This window comes from Rhinolophus sinicus, linkage group LG06 (genome assembly GCF_036562045.2).
Source record: "Rhinolophus sinicus isolate RSC01 linkage group LG06, ASM3656204v1, whole genome shotgun sequence".
Taxonomy (NCBI): Eukaryota; Metazoa; Chordata; class Mammalia; order Chiroptera; family Rhinolophidae; genus Rhinolophus; species Rhinolophus sinicus.
Window position 1 is genome coordinate 159,494,114 of NC_133756.1, and position 17,892 is coordinate 159,512,005.

The 17,892-nt window shown below is 59.5% G+C and overlaps 1 protein-coding gene across 2 annotated transcripts; it reads left to right on the forward strand.

Annotated features, from left to right (window-relative positions):
• Window positions 1-674: 674 nt before the first annotated feature.
• On the forward strand, window positions 675-17,838 carry PLCB3 (phospholipase C beta 3). 2 transcript variants are annotated; one of them, XM_074336564.1, is made up of 32 exons: window positions 675-926; window positions 3,572-3,649; window positions 3,908-3,976; window positions 4,064-4,204; window positions 4,442-4,521; window positions 4,603-4,656; window positions 4,746-4,821; window positions 4,930-5,030; window positions 5,560-5,726; window positions 5,813-5,959; window positions 6,917-7,157; window positions 7,342-7,426; window positions 7,504-7,690; window positions 8,501-8,703; window positions 9,609-9,705; window positions 9,787-9,871; window positions 10,134-10,258; window positions 10,556-10,710; window positions 10,791-10,952; window positions 11,635-11,734; window positions 11,822-11,926; window positions 12,112-12,203; window positions 13,454-13,607; window positions 13,699-13,734; window positions 13,877-14,069; window positions 14,494-14,635; window positions 14,743-14,819; window positions 14,932-15,021; window positions 15,113-15,170; window positions 15,451-15,537; window positions 15,619-15,838; window positions 16,870-17,838. In XM_074336564.1, the coding sequence occupies exons 1-31, from the start codon at window positions 828-830 to the stop codon at window positions 15,820-15,822; spliced, it is 3,690 nt and encodes a 1,229-aa protein (XP_074192665.1). In that variant the 5' UTR covers window positions 675-827; the 3' UTR covers window positions 15,823-15,838; window positions 16,870-17,838. The 2 variants fall into 2 exon arrangements, with proteins under 2 accessions (XP_074192665.1, XP_074192664.1); XM_074336563.1 differs by lacking the exon at window positions 16,870-17,838 and having other exon boundaries at window positions 15,619-16,241.
• The last annotated feature ends 54 nt before the right edge of the window (window positions 17,839-17,892 follow it).

Below are 17,892 nucleotides of genomic sequence, written 5' to 3' on the forward strand. Positions count from 1 at the left end.
TTCAGTCAGGAGCCCCGCCAGGGACAGGCTGTAGGTTGAATCGTGGGGGTCTACGGCACAAGAAAGGGCTGTTCATGGACTCGCTCTGAAAGGCCAGGATGCTTGGGTCCTCAAAGGAGGTGGCAGGCGCCCAATCTCCCCAGGCTGGAACGGAGGAGGGGCGCCTGCCAGCAGGAGGCCCATTAGCTGGCTAAGTGCTCCCAGGGAGGGGGGACCTCGCTGCTGCAGGCGGGGTGAGGGAAAGTGAGGGCAGAGAAGGGGGTGGGAGTGGCTTTTCCTGCACTCAGCTAAATGCTGCAGGAGTGAGGTGGGGGCAGGGCTCCGCGTCCCCCGGCCCAAGTCTGGCCCTCCAGTGATACTCCCACCCCCATCCCCGCTCCTCAAAAACCTTAGAGGGCTGACCCCGGCCGGTCGTCAGCAACGCCCTCTACACCCAGTCCCTCCAGCTGCACCCACAATAGCCCCCCTGTCCCCAAGCACCCTTCCCTTACCCCGGGCTTGTCCAGCTGAGCCCCCTAGCGAAGTGCTCAGGTTCAAGTATGCCACTGCCCCAATCCCTACTCTGGCTGCAGTCGCCACCCCGGCCACCAGGGGGAGCCGACGCGGGGCGGGCGGGCCCGACGTGGTGGGAGGGGGGCGGTGCGGTTGTGGCCCCGCCCCCGCCCCGCCCCGCCCGGGCCCCGCCGCTTCTCTGGTCTGTCCCGGACAGACTGGCGGGCAGGCGGACGCTGACGCCGCGGGCCCGGAGCGGGCCGAGTGGAGGGAGCAGTGGCACCGCTGGTCCCCGTCGGGGCTCCGTGGGTCCCCGGCCCACCCCCGGCACGGCCATGGCGGGCGCCAGGCCCGGCGTCCACGCGCTGCAGCTGGAGCCGCCCACCGTGGTGGAGACCCTGCGGCGCGGGAGTAAGTTCATCAAATGGGACGAGGTAAGTGCGGGGAACCCCTGCTCCGCGCAGATCCGGAGACTACCTCACTCAAACTCAGCCAGACGCCGGGGACCCCCATCCCAGCCTGGCCACTGCGCCCCCCCATCCCAGCCTGGCTGCGCTCCGGAAACATGAGTCCCCAATCATTCCCGTAATGAAGACTTTGTCCCCCACCCCTCACTCCAGTCCCTCAGCTGCGGAAAATTTGGCTTTCCACTCTTTGGTCCGGAGACTTCGAACCCCAATAAATCCCGGCCCCCCTTTTCACTCGTCCCTCCTACCCCTCCCTGACGGTCTAATTCCGGTTCCTCCAACCCTGGTCTAGTCCCCAGACCCTTGCCCGGTACTGGACTATTTGGCTCGAGGACCCTGGCCCCCAATCTGGCCCAGTGCACCTCCCTTCTGGGTGGGTGCCGCTGGGACCCTACTCTTCCCAGTGCCCTAGTCTAAACATTCTTCTCCATTCATCACTTGTTCACCCTATTTTTTCTGGCACCCCTTTGCCTTGCTTTGGATCCCAGCCCAGCTTCCTGCTCAAGTGGGAGCACCAAGTCACCCCCTCTTGGAGACTGCCCCCTAAGTTTCTCCACCCCTGGGGAACTTTGCGCTCCACTCCTTAGCATGGGGACTTTGAACTCCAATAAATCCTGGCCCCCTTTCTACCCACCTTGCCCCGGCCCTCACCTGCGGCTCCTGGGCCCAGTCCTGTGCCCCACCCTCATTTCATACTGCCCCCTCCTCTGCCCTTTGGGCCCCTCGTTCCCCAGGGCCTCCACCGGGCCTGCCTCAGCTTCCTTTCTGCTCCTTCCCACTCAGGCCAGAGGCCTGGAAGTCTCTGGGTTCCTTTCCGGCTGGGTGGGGCGGGTAGGCGTGGGAGCTGGGGGGAGGGGCTGGGGGCGTGGCCTGAAGCAGCAGGTGTGCCTTAGAGGGTGCCTGGACGTCCCAGGGGTCCGGAGAGACCCCTTCACCCAGACCGGCCTAAAGGGAAAAGTTTCTCATTTTCCTCCCAGTGTGATAAACCCAAATAAGGAAGTGGGAACAGGGAGAGGGCCCTGCGGGTGGGGTAGGGGGGTGCTGACCAGGACTTGGGCCAGAGAGCAGGGGCCTGGGCTGCCTTTGAAGGCTAGACTTCTGGGGAGGGGCAGGGGGGGGACCTGGGGGCATCACTACAGAACTCCCCCCCCCTCCTCACACTGTTGGGGGTCCTTAGCACTGGGGCAGGGTTGGGAATCCCGGAGAGGGACTAAGGACGTTTGTGAGCACAGTGAGGTGGGAGGTTCAAGTTCCATAGCCCCCTGTCCCCTCTGCCCCCAGATCAGTCAGCTTCCTGTCCCTTGTAAGCAAAGCCTGAGATGGGCGGGGCTGGTGCAGTCCCATCATCCAGAAGAGGAAACTGAGTCTGGAGAGTGGAGACTAATCCTAGGCCCCACATTAGGGTGACTGCTGAGGCTAGGATCCTGGCAAGCGTCCTGGTTCTCTGCTCCCCAGGCCGCCAGACTCTGGAGCCATCCTGCCTGCATGCAAACCCTGGCTCCTCTTCTTGACCTTCCACAAACTACATAGCCTCCCCGTGCCTCTGACTGCTCATTTGTGAAATGGGAAGAGCAATAGTGCATAGCTTGTAGGGCTGTTAGGAGGACTAAGTGAGACCCTAGATATCAAGTGCTTAGAACTGGACCTGGCACACAGTAGGGGCAGCATGAGGGGAGCTGTTGTACTGATGATCGGATTGTCTGCCAGACAGCAAGCAGCAGTTTGAGGGTGACACCAAGGTGAGGTGGGGTTATGTACTGAGGCAGGAAAGTTCTAGCTGTGGCCCCTTGGCCCCTTGGGCCCTGGTCAAGTCTAAGCCCCGCATGAACCCCCTCTGGTTGCTGGTCCTTAGTTGCCAGGGGTAACCCTGGGAGTGTGCCAAGGACCAGGCCCTCCTCAGAAAATGGGGCCGGCATATGTTTTCCTGCCCTCTGCGGGACTGTTTGAGGGAGAACAGAGTTCACTCTGATTCCGAGGGCAGGGGTTCCTTTTCTGGAGGGACTCAGTCTATGCTGCGTAAGATGGAGTGAGCTGGGCGGTGCAAAGTGGAGTTAATGGACTTTGAGGCAGATGTAAGGGATGGCTGGTCGTCATGGGGCTCCTAGGGCCACAGAAAGGCTGTGGGGTCACACTTCTGACCCCTCTGCTTTCATTCCATAAATATTCCCAACGGGGCTGAGTGTGTGTGTGTGTGGGGGGGGGCGGGCTCCAGGCGTCAGGGAGCTAGCTCTCCGACCTTATGGGGAAACCGAGCCTGCGGTTGGGGTTCAGGGAGTCCTCCCCAGGGAGGTGGGTCAGATTTCATGTCTAGAGAAGAAAGGAAAGGATATCTTGGCAAAGGAACAATAATGTACAAACTCCAAGTGGGGAAAGGGTAGTTAATGGTCCATGTGACAGAGTCGTTAGGGTGAGAGAGAGGTGACACTGGGAGGAGTGTCAGGACCTCAGAACCTCAGCTTTGTCCTAAGGACTGTAGTGGGCCACAAATGACCTTTGGTCTGGGTGAAGCTTTGTCTTTGCTCACTGTTAGAAACACTGTGCTGGATGGCCCCAGGGGGTTCAAGGACCATAGCCCTTACTCCCTGACCCCTGCCATCCCATCCCATCCCCAGGAGGCCTCCAGTCGGAACTTGGTGACTCTGCGCGTGGACTCCAATGGCTTCTTCCTGTATTGGACAGGACCCAACATGGTGAGGGTGGGCGCTGGTGCAGCTCGCTCAGGTCTTGGGCCCTTGCCCCAGACCCCTACCCCCACCCCCTTCCATGGGGGTGGGGCCCAGCTGCTGGCTGACCTCTTCCACAGCTTGCTGGACAGGAAATGCTAAGAACAGGGGCTGCTGCTGGGGTGACAGCAGGGGGTGGTTATTCTTTGGCCTGGGTGGAGAGCTTGGAGGTTCCCAGCTCTCACCCTGTAGCCTCTGACCCACCTTGGTATCTGGTTTCCCCAGGAGGTGGACACGCTGGACATCAGTTCCATCAGGGACACGCGCACAGGCCGTTATGCCCGCCTGCCCAAAGTGAGTGATGGGGCCTCGGACTAACCATGGGCATGAGGCACTGGGGACACACACCTCTCCTCACTCTTGGCTCTCTCGCCTACTCAGGACCCCAAGATACGCGAGGTGCTGGGTTTTGGAGGCCCTGATGCCCGGCTGGAGGAGAAGCTGATGACAGTGGTAGCTGGGCCAGACCCGGTGAACACAACATTCTTGAACTTCATGGCTGTGCAGGACGACACAGCCAAGGTGGGCTGGGGCCGAGGGTCATCCTGGGAAGCTACCACCTCACTTGCTGAGTCAGCCATCACTTAGTGAGAGCCTGTTGTATAGTAGGCTGTTCTCTGCTCCTAATTCTAATCATCCTCTAACAGAACAGTACTTAAGCACTTACTGTGTACCACAGGTGGTTCTGGGTGTGGGCTGTGGCTGAGCCAACTCCTCTGTCCCCCACTTACCCCCTCCCCCTGCATTTTGATCCCTCAGGTCTGGACTGAGGAGCTGTTCAAGCTGGCTATGAACATCCTGGCTCAGAACGCCTCCAGGAACACCTTCCTGCGCAAAGCGTGAGCCCCTGGCTTGCCTGGGGGACATTGTGGGTGCAGGTGGCTTTTCCCAGGGTGTGACCCTTCTGCCTATCTCCCCAGATACACAAAGCTGAAGCTGCAGGTGAACCAGGATGGACGAATCCCAGTCAAGAAGTGAGCGCCCCTTCCCCTCTGCACCTTCTCTCCTGTCCCGACCTTGGTGACCTTTGCCCCACTGACCTTGACCCCTCCCACTCCTTCAGCATCCTGAAGATGTTCTCAGCAGACAAGAAACGGGTGGAGACTGCACTAGAATCATGTGGCCTCAATTTTAACCGGGTGAGGGATCTGGGGGCAGGGGACAGGCTGGATGGGTGTCATGGTGAGGGCCTGCTCTTTTGGGGTTGGCTGCCCCTGGGTTCTCACCCCACACTCCTCGACCCCCAGAGCGAGTCCATCCGGCCGGATGAGTTTTCCTTGGAAATCTTTGAGCGGTTCCTGAACAAGTTGTGTCTGCGGCCGGACATTGACAAGATCCTGCTGGAGATGTAAGCAGCGCTGGGCCTGCCTACCAGCTCCTGGTGCTCTGTGCCGGCCTATGCTCTGCTCAGGGGTTCCTTTCAGCCCAGGAGGGGAAGTGGAGCAGTTGGGGGTTCCAGTGCATGGGGCTATGGCTGAGCTCAGAACCACTCTGTCTGCAGCTCTGTTGTGGACAGCTCTCTGCCACCCCTTCGCCTGGGGTGCTTTCATCGGCCCATGCTGGGGATGAGAACTGAGTGGCTCAGACGGTGGTGGGACTTGCCTGAGCTCACACAGCAACTGAAGGCTGGAGCTGAGATTGGGTCCAGGGTCTAGAGGTATGGCACAGCAGGCCAAGCACTTGGTGGCTTCCACAGCCTTTGCTAGTGCCAGTACGAGTGCCAAGTGGTCAGGAGAGCAGATGGGGAAACTGAGGCTCAGAGGGGCAGTGACTTGCCCAAGTCCCAGTCAGTGGGTGCTGACTCCCTCTGCCAGGGTGTGGGCTTGGAGCAGGGGCTGATGAGGCTTCAGCCTGACCTGGCTTCCCACCCCTTCCAGAGGTGCCAAGGGCAAGCCATACCTCACGCTAGAACAGCTCATGGACTTCATCAACCAGAAGCAAAGGGACCCAAGACTCAATGAAGTGCTCTACCCGCCCCTGGGGCCCTCCCAGGCCCGGCTGCTCATCGAGAAGTATGAGCCCAACAGGCAGTTCCTGGAGCGAGGTGAGCTGGTGAGGGGGCGGCTGGCGGTGGACGGTGGAAGGGATGGCCTAGCTGACCCTCACCCTGCTGACCCTACCTACCCCCAGACCAGATGTCCATGGAGGGCTTCAGCCGCTACCTAGGAGGTGAGGAGAACGGCATTCTGCCCCTAGAGGCCCTGGATCTGAGCGCAGACATGACCCAGCCGTTAAGCGCCTACTTCATCAACTCCTCACACAATACCTATCTCACGGGTGAGCGAGCTGCCCTTTGCCCTCAGCTGGCAGGGAGGGAGGGAGGGAGAGAGGGATGGCATCCACAGCTTCTGCCCTCTGGCCCCTATGCTGCCTCCCTCCTTTTGGGGTGGCCAGTGCTAGGGATGCAAGCACGGAATAACCCCAGGGGAGCAGGGCTTCTCTGCATGGGTGTGTGTCATGGGTGGTCCAGAAGGCTTTCCGGGGGAAGGGCTGAGGCCTCCATCAGCTGGCTTTGGGAAGGAATGGCCTGTGCAAAGGCCCAGAACGGGAGACTGCTTGGTGCTTTTAAGAAGCAGAAAGGAGGCCAGACGGGTGGGGTGGGGGCTTGGGCAGGTAGAGGCAGAAGGCAGGCCAGCCAGCAAGAAGGAGGCAGGGCTAGACCCAGCAGGGAAGGAATTCGGATTTATCCTAAATGGTCAGGAAAGGCTTTTTGGAGGGTGTTAAGCAGGGGGAGGTGATGTGAGCTGGTATGTTTTTAGAAGAATGACACCAGGTGCTCTACAGAGATTAGATGGGAGGCAGGGAGGGGCCTGCTGTCTCCAGGCAGGAGGTGATGGAAGCTGTTCCAGGGCAGTGAGGGGCCATGGAGGTGTTGGAGATGACACCCCCGTTCAGGCTGGTGGGATGCAAGGTAGTGGGTGTTTATGTGAGAGAGAGTGAGCCCTGGTGAAGGAACCAACCCGTCAGCCATGACGGGTAGACACCAACTGCCGGGCTTGGCTGGGCTCCAGGGGCTGGGTGGTGGGGCCTGGGCCCTGCCCTGGAGATGTGGTACTGATTCCACAGTCAATTAAAGAGTGATCAAGGGCTGGCCAGACGAAGTGTGCCAGAGCTATGCCTGGCCACCGTGGGGGCTTCTCTGTCCCCAGCCTGGCCTGGTTCAGCACAGGCCTGGGGAGGAGGGGGAGGAGCCAGGTTGGCAGAGCAGCTGTGGTGATGGAGCCTTGCCTCCAGCGGGACAGCTGGCTGGGACCTCGTCCGTGGAGATGTACCGGCAGGCACTGCTGTGGGGCTGCCGCTGCGTGGAGCTGGACGTGTGGAAAGGACGGCCGCCCGAGGAGGAGCCCTTTATCACGCACGGCTTCACTATGACCACGGAGGTGCCACTGCGGGATGTGCTCGAGGCCATTGCTGAGACTGCTTTCAAGACTTCCCCTTACCCCGTCATCCTCTCCTTTGAGAACCACGTGGACTCGTGAGTGAGCCCCTGACCCTAGATATCCCAGCAGCCTCTAATCTGGAGGTCTCTAACCTGGGGACCCCTGATAAACCCAGAGACAGCCGCCCATTGTGTCCTGTTGGTCTGCTCTTATGACCTCCAACCCTGGGGACCTCAGCTTTACCACCGGGACCTCTGACCTCTGACCTTGGCCCCACAGGGCAAAGCAGCAGGCCAAGATGGCTGAGTACTGCCGCTCCATCTTTGGGGATGCGCTGCTCATCGACCCACTGGACAAGTACCCGGTATGGGGACTGGGAGCTGTAGCAGGGCATGGGGGTGAGGGCGCCCCCGCAGGCCCTGACCTGTCTGTGCCCACCAGCTGGCCCCAGGTGTCCCCCTGCCCAGCCCCCAGGACCTGATGGGCCGCATCCTGGTGAAGAATAAGAAGCGGCACCGGCCCAGCACCGGCGTCCCTAACAGCTCCGTGCGCAAGCGACCCCTGGAACAGAGCAACTCAGCCTTGAGCGAGATCTCCGCCGCCACTGAACCTTCCTCACCCCAGCTCGGTATGGCCCTGGCCTGACCTTTGATCCCAGTCCTGACCTTAGCCTCCCACCTCACTGAGCCCAACCCTGCCTTCTCTCAACATGACCTCCCTCGTCACCAAGCCACTCACCACCTCTTAGCTGAGTATGGGACCTCTGACCCCTGACCCCAGGCACTCACCTCACACTGAACTGTGCCCAAGTTAGATTTGGCTCCATCCAACTCCTGACCCCTCAACCTCAACCTCCCACCTCCCAGGGCCTTTTCCTCAACCAGGTTATGACTCTGCCCTCTGACCTCCGTGACCCACATCCCCTTGCTCCGGCTGTGAGCCTCAGACCTCTGACTTCTGTCCTGTGACCCCCCACTGAGTCTGCCCACATAGCTGGCTATAATTTCAGCTAACCCTTGATCTCTCACTTTAGCGAAGTCCTCGTAGCTGACCCCTGACTGCTCACCTCACTAAGCCCTCTCATTGGGGTGTCTCTGACCCCTGATTTAGAATCCCACCGTATCATCCCTTACCCGCACTGTCAAGGCTGTTGTACCCCCCCCGCCCCCCGTTCCTGGCTTCTTACCCTTCTAAGCCACACTTCCTCCCTCCCTCCCTGATGGCTATAACTTTGGACCCTGATCTTTGACCCTTCTGCATCCCCACTGCATCCAACTCCTGACCTCTGCCCTCTCCCCCAGCCACACTGCCCTGCCATGAGAGTCCCTTTGATTTCACCATTGAGTCACCTCCACACACATGGGGCACAACCCCTCCCAACTCCTTGTGTCTATGCATGTGCCTTGACCCCCCCCTCCGGTGGCCCCATCCTCTGCAGGGTCCCCCAGCTCCGACAGCTGCGCAGGCCTGAGTAATGGGGAGGAGGCAGGACTTGAGAAGCCCAGCCTAGAGCCTCAGAAGTCTCTGGGTGAGGAGGGGCCGCCGCGGGGCCCTGATCTTGGCCCTGCCGACCGTGAGGATGAGGAAGAGGATGAAGAAGAGGAGGAACAGACGGACCCTAAAAAGCCGACCACAGATGAGGTCAGGCCTGCTGGTGGGAAGGGGGGAAGGCACCGTGTGTTCATTTCCCAAGCGTTTGCTGAGCACTGATTGTGTGCTGGGCATAGTACTGGGGGCTGGCTCTGGCCGTGGTTAGACTTTCTCTGCTCTTCTGGAGTTCAAGGGGGAGGGGCATGTGGAGTGGGGAGGAGGGGTCTTACATAAACAGGTACGGAAGCAAGTGTGAAATTATGCTCGTGACATGGGCTGGGAAGGGGTGAGTTAGGGTGCAGAATGGTGGGAGGAAGGGGAGTCTGAGCTGGGCAGGGAGGTTGGGCGAACAGATCCGAGGAAGAGGGAACACCTGTGGTAGGGCTGGAGCGTGCGGGCGGGGGGTGGGGGGGTGCTGTGTAGAAGAGGCAGTACTGAGGAGTTCTGAGGAGGGAGGTGACAGAAAAGTCACTCATGAGGTCAAACTTGGGAAGGGCCCAGAACAGGAAAGGGTGTGGGCAGGAGTGGCTGAGCTCAGCATCACAGGGGTTGAGTTTGAGTTTTGTGAGCCTCCTAAGAGGAGATGGCAAGGTGGTGGTTGGAAATAATGGCCAGGGATGGAAACTGGGGGCCTATCTGCATGTGGGTAATTGAACTCCTGGGGTTGGGTGAGGAGTTCCAGCTTCCAGTATCAGGGAGGCAGGAGGCAAAGCAAAAGGGTGGGGTCCAGAGCACATTGGCCAGGCCCCAGGGAGAAGGCTGCATGACAGATGGGCCCGGGCCTGACACAGGCCATAAAGGGGCTGGGCCCTTGCTGAGGCTACACTACGGGGTGGTGTGATTGCCAGGGTGGGAAGAGGGTCAGCTCCTCCTTCACGGTGTGGGGGCAGGTGAGGGAACTTCTACCTGCTGGCTGGGGGGCATGGCACTGCTGACCCTGTGTTTGGGGGCCACAGGGCACCGCCAGCAGTGAGGTCAATGCCACTGAAGAAATGTCAACACTTGTTAACTACATTGAGCCCGTCAAGTTCAAGTCCTTTGAGGCTGCGCGAAGTGAGTGGGGAGGGAGACGGTGGGATTGGGAGCCAGCTTGGCCCAGGCAGGACTGACGCCCTCCCACTGCTTACCCCTTAGAGAGGAACAAGTGCTTCGAGATGTCATCCTTCGTGGAGACCAAAGCCATGGAGCAGCTGACCAAGAGCCCCATGGAGTTTGTGGAGTATCCTTTGGTGGTGCTGGGGCCAGTGGGCCAGGCCAGGGGCACAGAGGCCTGCTTATGCCACCCGGACAGGTCCTGACCCTCCAGCACCTGTCTGGGTTTGGGGTGGGCCTGGGAGACTGCACAGGGGCTAGGCCAAGAAGCGGGGGGCCAAAGGGGAAGCTTGAGCCCAGGCTGGGAGGCAGGCTCAGAGGATTTGAGGCCGGGCCTGGAGGCAGGCAGCAGGCGAGTGCACGGCATGGCCCCTGACTGCCAACCTCAGATACAACAAGCAGCAGCTCAGCCGTATCTACCCCAAGGGCACCCGTGTGGATTCGTCCAACTACATGCCACAGCTCTTCTGGAACGTGGGCTGCCAGCTTGTGGCGCTCAACTTCCAGACCCTGGGTGAGCACTGCCGCTTCGGCCATGATCCCTGGCCCCCAGCCTCACCGGCTTCTGCCCCGTGATCCTGTTAATCTTGTTTGAACAGATCTCTGACTCTGCTAACGCTAGATTCGCAAACTGAACCGAGCCTTGGCTAACCCCAACTCCTGACCTTGGTGGACCCTAAACCCTTCCCCCGTCCGATCTTTCTTGAGTTGGGACCCCTGATGCCATTTGATCTGCCCCTAATGATCCCTGGTCCCCCCTCTGCATGGCACGGTCCTTCCTGACTCCTCACCCTTCCCATGTCGCCCCCAGATGTGGCGATGCAGCTCAACGCAGGTGTGTTCGAGTACAATGGGCGCAGTGGCTACCTGCTTAAGCCTGAGTTCATGCGGCGGCCCGACAAGTCCTTTGACCCATTCACCGAGGTCATCGTGGATGGCATTGTGGCCAATGCCTTGCGGGTCAAGGTGTGGCCGAGGAGGGCTCGGGCCAGGGTGTCCTGGGGACGGGAATGTCAGCAGCCGCCTCACCCTCTTGGCTCCCCCAGGTCATCTCCGGGCAGTTCCTGTCCGACAGGAAGGTGAGCATCTACGTGGAGGTGGATATGTTTGGCCTCCCTGTTGACACGCGGCGCAAGTACCGCACGCGGACCTCTCAAGGGAACTCGTTCAACCCTGTGTGGGATGAGGAGCCCTTTGACTTCCCCAAGGTGAGCCTGGCGCCGCCCAGACCTACTGAGCCCTCCTGTGGGGGACAGGAACCAGGTACACTACTGGCACTTGGGCGTTGGAAGGTGGGGGTGCCGAGGGACCCCAAGGCTGGGCCTGTCACCTCCAGGCCCCACCGCAGGTCCTGCACGTCCCAGGGTCAAGTCTCGGGCTCCCTGCCCTCTGTAGGGTGAGAGAAGAGAATAGGAAGGTAAGACTGCAGGAAGTCCCATGGTCCCCCATGAAGAGTGGGCACATTGCACCCCATCTCCCAGGCAGGAAGGAGTGGCCTGAGATCACAGCCACCAGCTCATACCAGCACAAATGGACTGGACCTCTGTGCCCAGCTAGGGTGGAGTGTGGCCTCAGTCTCAGACTCCTGGCTCATTCTGCACTTTCTAAGCTGGCTATGACCAGACCTGTCGCACTATAGCAGTGCCTTGAGGGGTACGTCTGCCTGTTCTCTCGGCTTAAGGCTCTGCTGGCTGCTGTTCATCCATTGTGCCATGCCATGGAGGTGTGCGTCCACCATTGGCTCGGTGGTGATGGTGACCGACAGTCAGTCATTGGGTCAGCTTGTCCGAGGGTCCCCTCTGTTGGCCTTGGTGGCTGTGGTCAGCTGTGGCTCAGTGGCCACCTTGGCTGTGGGTCAGCTCCATGGCTCAACACCGTCTGGGCCCTCAGGTGGTGCTGCCCACGCTGGCTTCGCTGCGCATCGCGGCTTTTGAGGAGGGAGGCAAGTTTGTGGGGCACCGGATCCTGCCCGTCTCTGCCATCCGCTCAGGTGAGGCCATTAGGACTCTGGGCAGCACAGGGGCAGTGTGTGAGGGGACCTAGTGGGGCCCATTCACCTGTCCTCCCACCCTCCCAGGGTACCACTACATCTGCCTGCGAAATGAGGCCAACCAACCGCTGTGCCTGCCAGCTTTGCTCATCTACACCGAGGCCTCTGACTACATCCCCGACGACCACCAGGGTGAGCTGCAGGGGCAGGCTGGGCAGGGTGGGGGACAAGGGTACCCCCAGGGCCTGGGAATGACTGAGCCAGATGGCGCCAATGGAGGGTGGGTTCTGCGGTCCCTCCTTGAGACTAGAGCTGGTGGGGAGGGTGTGGCTCTGGGGGTTCTGTCTCCAAGACCCTTGCCCTCTGCCCCCACCCAGACTATGCGGAGGCCCTGATCAACCCCATCAAGCACGTCAGCCTGATGGACCAGAGGGCCAAGCAGCTGGCTGCCCTTATTGGGGAGAGGGAGGTGAGCCAGGGCAGGTGGGGGGCAGGTGGGTGGGAGGCAGCAGGGCTCAGACTCATCTGAAGCCTGGGGACTGCTGGGAGTCTGGGTGGGTGGGGTGGTGAGGCTGACCTCACCGGCCCTGGTGGGGAAGCACCCTATAGCCTTCCCACTCTCTTCCATCTGCACTAGCCCAGCCCACTCCCAGCGGGTGGTCTGGTTCCTCTCCCTGAGAGGGGCTATTCACTGCCTTACATCAAAGGCCAACAGCTGCATTTACCCACCCCACCCTCCTTGGCCTGGAGGGTTTGCTCCCCTTTCTGAATTCTTCTCTCACCCATACCAGAAAATAAAGCCAAGTGAATGTTGAGCGGCAGCTCTCTGCCTGGCCCGGTGCGAGCTCTTTCACCAACTTGGCTCATGTAATCCTCCCACCACCTGAGTTTGCTACCCCCGGGGTAGAGATGGGGACATTGAGGCTCTGAGTCAAAAAGATCCAACCTTCGGCCTTTCCGCCACACTGCTCAGTGGCCCTGGGTTACTCTCCACATTGTAAGGAGGTAGAAACCACTCCTTTTGCATGTGAGAGGCCTTCAGGACAGACCTTGGCTAGAATTCTTGCAGCTGCACGTAGGATCAAAGCTGGGGTGCAGCATTTGCCACTTTATTAGGGCAGTTGGAAATCACAAAAGCTTTTAAAATGGGTCCTGGGAGTCATGAGATGGCAGTGGCTTCTGTGGGGAGGGGTCAGGAGCAGAGGCTTGCCCGCACATCTAGACCCAGTCCCAGGGGGCCTGCGGCAGAAAGGGGAGAGGCGACTGCTTGAAGCTGTTAGTCAGAGAAGCTGGTGCCCACTCTGCGGTCACTTCCTTCGTTGATTTAATCAGGAGCTAAGAAACAAGGAAGATGAGCAGCTGTGGGCAAGGGTGGAGGGGGACTCGGAGAGAGGAGGAGACTTGGGGTTAGGCCAAGGCTTACCAGAACAATCTGGAAGTTCCTGAGCACTTGCAGCGGGGCCTGGCATCCTGGAGACACCATCTCACATTATCTTGACCACACCCCATGTAGAAAAGTGGTTTAGCCATGCTTGTTTTGTACCTCTTATTTCTCATGCAGTTCTCTTAACAGCCCCATGTTACAGATGAGGAGTCCAGGGCCAGATGGGTGGAAGGAAGCAGACCGGGGCGTTGGGCAGCCCTGGGAGGTTGGGAAGGACAAAAGGGCCTGTAGACAACAGCATTTCTGGAAAGAACATTCTGCTTTCTCCCCCATAGGCTCAGGCTGGCCCAGAGACATGCCAGGAGACCCAGTCTCAGCAGCTGGGGTCCCAGCCAACCCCAAACCCTACACCCAGCCCACTGGACAGCTCCCCCCGCCGGCCCCCAGGTCCTGTCACCTCCCCCACCAGTCCCTCCCTCAGCAGCCCAGGTAAGGGGCAGCCTGGTAAGTGGCAGGACTGAGCGGTGTAGCTTCGCTGTCCTCTCCTCCAGCTTTTCATAGCCCTGCCTCTGCTTTCCAGGTCAGCGGGATGATCTCATTGCCAGTATCCTCTCAGGTAGGGACAGGGCTGTTATGGGGGTGGTACCTGTTCTGGGCTGGATCTACCCAAGGGGGCGGGGCCACTCCTGGAGGGTGTGTGGTGCTCCTGCTGGGTTGCTTTGCCCCAGCCCAGCTCGCCTGTGTTCTGCTTCTCTCAGAAGTGGCCGTGGCCCCACTGGATGAGTACCGAAGCCACAAGGCTCTGGTGAAGCTCCAGAGCCGGCAAGAGCGAGACCTGCGGGAGCTGCACAAGAAGCATCAACGGAAGGCAGTTGCCCTCACTCGCCGATTGCTGGACAGCCTGGCCCAGGCCCGGGCTGAGGGCAGGTGCCGGCACCAGCCAGGTGTCCTGTGAGTGTCCAGCCTGCCTGTGTGCTGCATGCATTGATGTGAATATGGGGGGTGGACTGCATGTAGGTTTCTGCTTCTGTGCTATGTGGGCATGGAGGATGGCCAAGGACTGCTCCTTGACCCACAGGGAGGAAGGTTTAGTGCAAAGAAGAGAGAAGAGGCTTCCCACACTTGGTCCCACGCTTCCCACCCGGAAGCAATACCTCATTAGAAGACCCCTACGAAGAGCATGTGTCCAAGAGACTGTTGCTCAGACAGGCTCCCATTATTTGGGTGGAGCCAACTGGCCTCTTCATTGGCATAACAAACCCCGCCCCCGACCTGGTGTGTGCTGTTGCCAGCTGGGATATGCCCTGCCCCCCTCCACCCTGCCAGTCCGTCCATGTGATGACTTGAGCATCACCCCGAGGGGTTCTTCCCACAGAGGCAGGGAGGACAAGAAGGAGGAAGAGGAAGAGCTGAAACGGTATCAAGAGTTCCAGAAGAGACAGGTGCAGATTCTGTTGGAGCTGCGGGAGGCCCAGGCAGATGCAGAGGCTGAGCGGAGGCTGGAGCACCTGAGACAGGTGGGCTGTGGGCTACGGGGGCTTGGTATGTGGTGGTGAGGAAGAGCCTGCCTCCTGCACAGACCTGTCATCAACCTGTCTCGCCTATTGGCTACCTGTGTCCACAGGCTCAGCAACGGCTCAAGGAGATTGTCCTGGATGCTCACACAACTCAGTGCAAGAGGCTGAAAGAGATGAATGACAGGTGAAGGCAGAGGATCTCGTGGGGGGGGGCAGGGAACTCCCTGGTGCCCGGATGAGGGCAGAGCCCCCCGTCCTGCCACTCACCCTTCCTCTTCTCTCACCGGCTCTTCCAGAGAGAAGAAGGAACTGCAGAAGATACTGGACAGGAAACGCCATAACAGTATCTCAGAGGCCAAGACAAGGGAGAAACATAAGAAGGAAGCGTAAGGACATCAGGGCCGGGAGCCATTTGGGTGCTGGGCAGGCAGGGCTGGGTGCACGACACTGAGCCCATCCTGCCTTGCTCCTGTGCAGGGAACTGACGGAGATTAACCGTCGGCACATCACCGAGTCAGTCAACTCCATCCGTCGGGTGAGTGAGGCTCAGGTGCCACCCTAGCCCACCCTCTTCCCTCGGGGCTGACCTGGTGTGATGTCACTGTAGAGGGGCTTCTAGAGCCTTTCCTTCCAGGCCCCAAACCTCCTCACCCACATCATCTCCAAAGCCAACTGTCTGCAACAGTGCCCATGACTTTGGAGTCAGGCTGGAGCATTACTATAAGGGTCATCTCAGAACCCTGGCCACACAACTCCGGGAGCCCGGCCCCTCCTTTCGAGACCCTTGGTTGAGCCCCTGTCCCCTCCACTGACAGCTGGAGGAGGCCCAGAAGCAGCGGCATGAACGCCTTGTGGCTAGCCAGCAGCAGGTCCAACAGCAGCTGGCAGAAGAGGAGCCCAAGGTGAGGCCTTGGGTGTGGTGGCCTGGTGGGTGGCAGGCAGAGTGCTGGGTGGCCTGTGCTGTGATACGCCTCCTCCCGTAGCTGCTGGCCCAGCTGGCCCAGGAGTGTCAGGAGCAGCGGGCAAGGCTGCCCCAGGAGATCCGCCGGAGCCTGCTAGGCGAGATGCCGGAGGGGCTGGGGGACGGGCGTCTGGTGGCCTGTGCCAGCAACGGTCACGCGCCTGGGAGCAGCGGGCACCTGTCTGGTGCTGACTCGGAGAGCCAAGAGGAGAATACGAAGCTCTGAACTGGTTGAGCAAGAGGTGGCCACAGGGCCAGGGTGGGCACTGGGAGGAGGGCCGGAGGCTAAGACACTAATGCTCTCTTTTTTTTTTTTTTTTAACTTTTTATCTTTAGAAATTTTATTTTTTTAAACTAAGGCGAGCATCCCACACTAACTCCCTTTCTTCACCCTCCTGGGATCCCATTAGTCCCCAACCCCTCCTTCCTGCCCTCAGTCCTAGGGAAGGTGCTGGGTCACTCCTGGCCAAAGAGGCCTGGGTGGGGGCCTTATGCCCCATGACACCCACACCCCAGAGTGGGAGCAGTCTCCCTCACTTCCCCAGGGAACACTGGGTGGAGACTTCGAGCTCTGGGAAGTAGGGGTCACATTCTTTCTCTATTCTCTGGGGATTTTTTTACATGAATAAAAGTGGATTTCAGGGACCCTGTGTGCAGCGTGGTTTGGAGTGGCACAGTGCTGGAGAGGACCCAGGCCCCTAGGCTTGCTCTTCCATTTCTTCTGGGGCCTCAGTTTCCTCATCTATGAAATGGGCTTGTAGGCTCTGTGGGGTTGAGGTCAGGCCCCCAGCAAAGAGTTACTGGGTTTGAACCTTGAGACCTCCTTGCAGGGGGCCTGCAGATCTTCTCAGTGACATGACATGAGAGACCCTCTGGCCTCCCCCTCTATGTTCTCTGCCTCTGGACCTTACTTTTCTCCCTCCTGGGCTCTTCTTGTCCTCTCTTCACAGAGGCTTAGGCCTCTGCTTCAGGAAGCCTTCCCTGCCCCCCCTTCCTGTTGCCTGATATGACCTGAGTGCCCAGCATCTTCCGCTGAGGCTGCTCTGGGCTCCACACAGGCAGTTGACTCTGCATGGGGAGGTGGACTAGGGAGTGGAGCTGGGCAGCTCATGACCTGCCTGACATCAGAGGAGCTGGGCTCTCAGTGATAGGTGGGAAGAGGGTGGGCCTGGCAGTGACCCTTGGGAGAAGGGAAGCTGACAGTCATACACACGGGCTGGGAGACCCAGCATCCCCTCATCCCTGTGAGGGAGATGTTATGCCTGTTTTACAGATGAGGAAACTGAGGCCCAAAGCAGAAGTCACGTGCCAGGCCAAGTCAAGACGTCCTGACCTGGAGGCAGGGCAGGCCTGGACTCTCTATGGCACACAGTCTGCAGCCAGCCTGGAGGACCTGCTCCATGCCTTCCCCTCCTGCCTCAGGACAGCGTGGAGTGGCAGAGACCCCGCAGCGAGGGTGTGGCTGGGTTCTGCTGCAGGGTCAGGCTGGCGTTCCTTCAAGGCCTCTCCCAGCTTCCTGGCAGAGCTTCCCGGGCTGACTGCCTCCCTCCTCCAGAGGAAGGCAGCCTCTTATCTGGGCTTATCTCCTGCCAATTGAGTGTTTTCTTTCTTTGTTTTTGCTGCAGCCTCAGGCAAACAGATGAGGTGGGGTAGTCAGAAACTGGACTTCCAGAGTGGGGTTCTCCCAAGGAAGGCAACCTTTACCCTGGGCCCTGCTCCCTTAGGGTCAGTACCATCGCCCAGGCCTTCCCTGCTTCTGTGGTCAGGCCTTGTCCTATCCCCAAATCGGCCCACTGCATTGGGTGTCCAGGGCCCTCGGCAGCCAACTCCTATCTTCTTGGCTGGCCTCCACTTATTAAAACACTACATGTCAGTCCCCCGGTCCTCAAAGACCAAACTCAACTCCTGGGTATGATATTGAAGCCCCTCAGAAGAAGGCTGGCCTCTGCTGCTACCCCTGTTTTTCCATGGGTCCACTCTTTGCCCAGAACAGCTCCCTCACCCATCTCTCCCTCAAGTCCCAGCTCTAACTCACCTCCCTGACTTTCCCCTGCCAGAGGGAGCTGCCCTCACCCTGGTTCCAGCCCCTCTTTGAGCTGGCAGTAATTTCACTCTGAGAAGCTGAATCTTGCCAGGAAGCTTCGGAAGGCAAGAGCTGTGTATTAATTCATCTCTGTATACCCAGTACAAATCACTGGCTGGTCTATAGGGGGCGCCAATAAATCTTTCTGGAATTGAGCTAGCTCTGCTCCCAGGTCCTGATGAAGCTTCTCTGGTTCCCTAGTGATCACTCTAT

What these genes read in the sequence shown, in the direction of transcription:
- PLCB3 (XM_074336564.1), top strand. Translation starts at nt 828, where the DNA reads ATGGCGGGCGCCAGGCCCGGCGTCCACGCGCTGCAGCTGGAGCCGCCC. An exon ending in ACACAATACCTATCTCACGG is followed by an intron (nt 5,960 to 6,916) that starts GTGAGCGAGCTG and finishes CCTTGCCTCCAG; the next exon opens with CGGGACAGCTGGCTGGGACC. An exon ending in TGGCAGAAGAGGAGCCCAAG is followed by an intron (nt 15,538 to 15,618) that starts GTGAGGCCTTGG and finishes CTCCTCCCGTAG; the next exon opens with CTGCTGGCCCAGCTGGCCCA.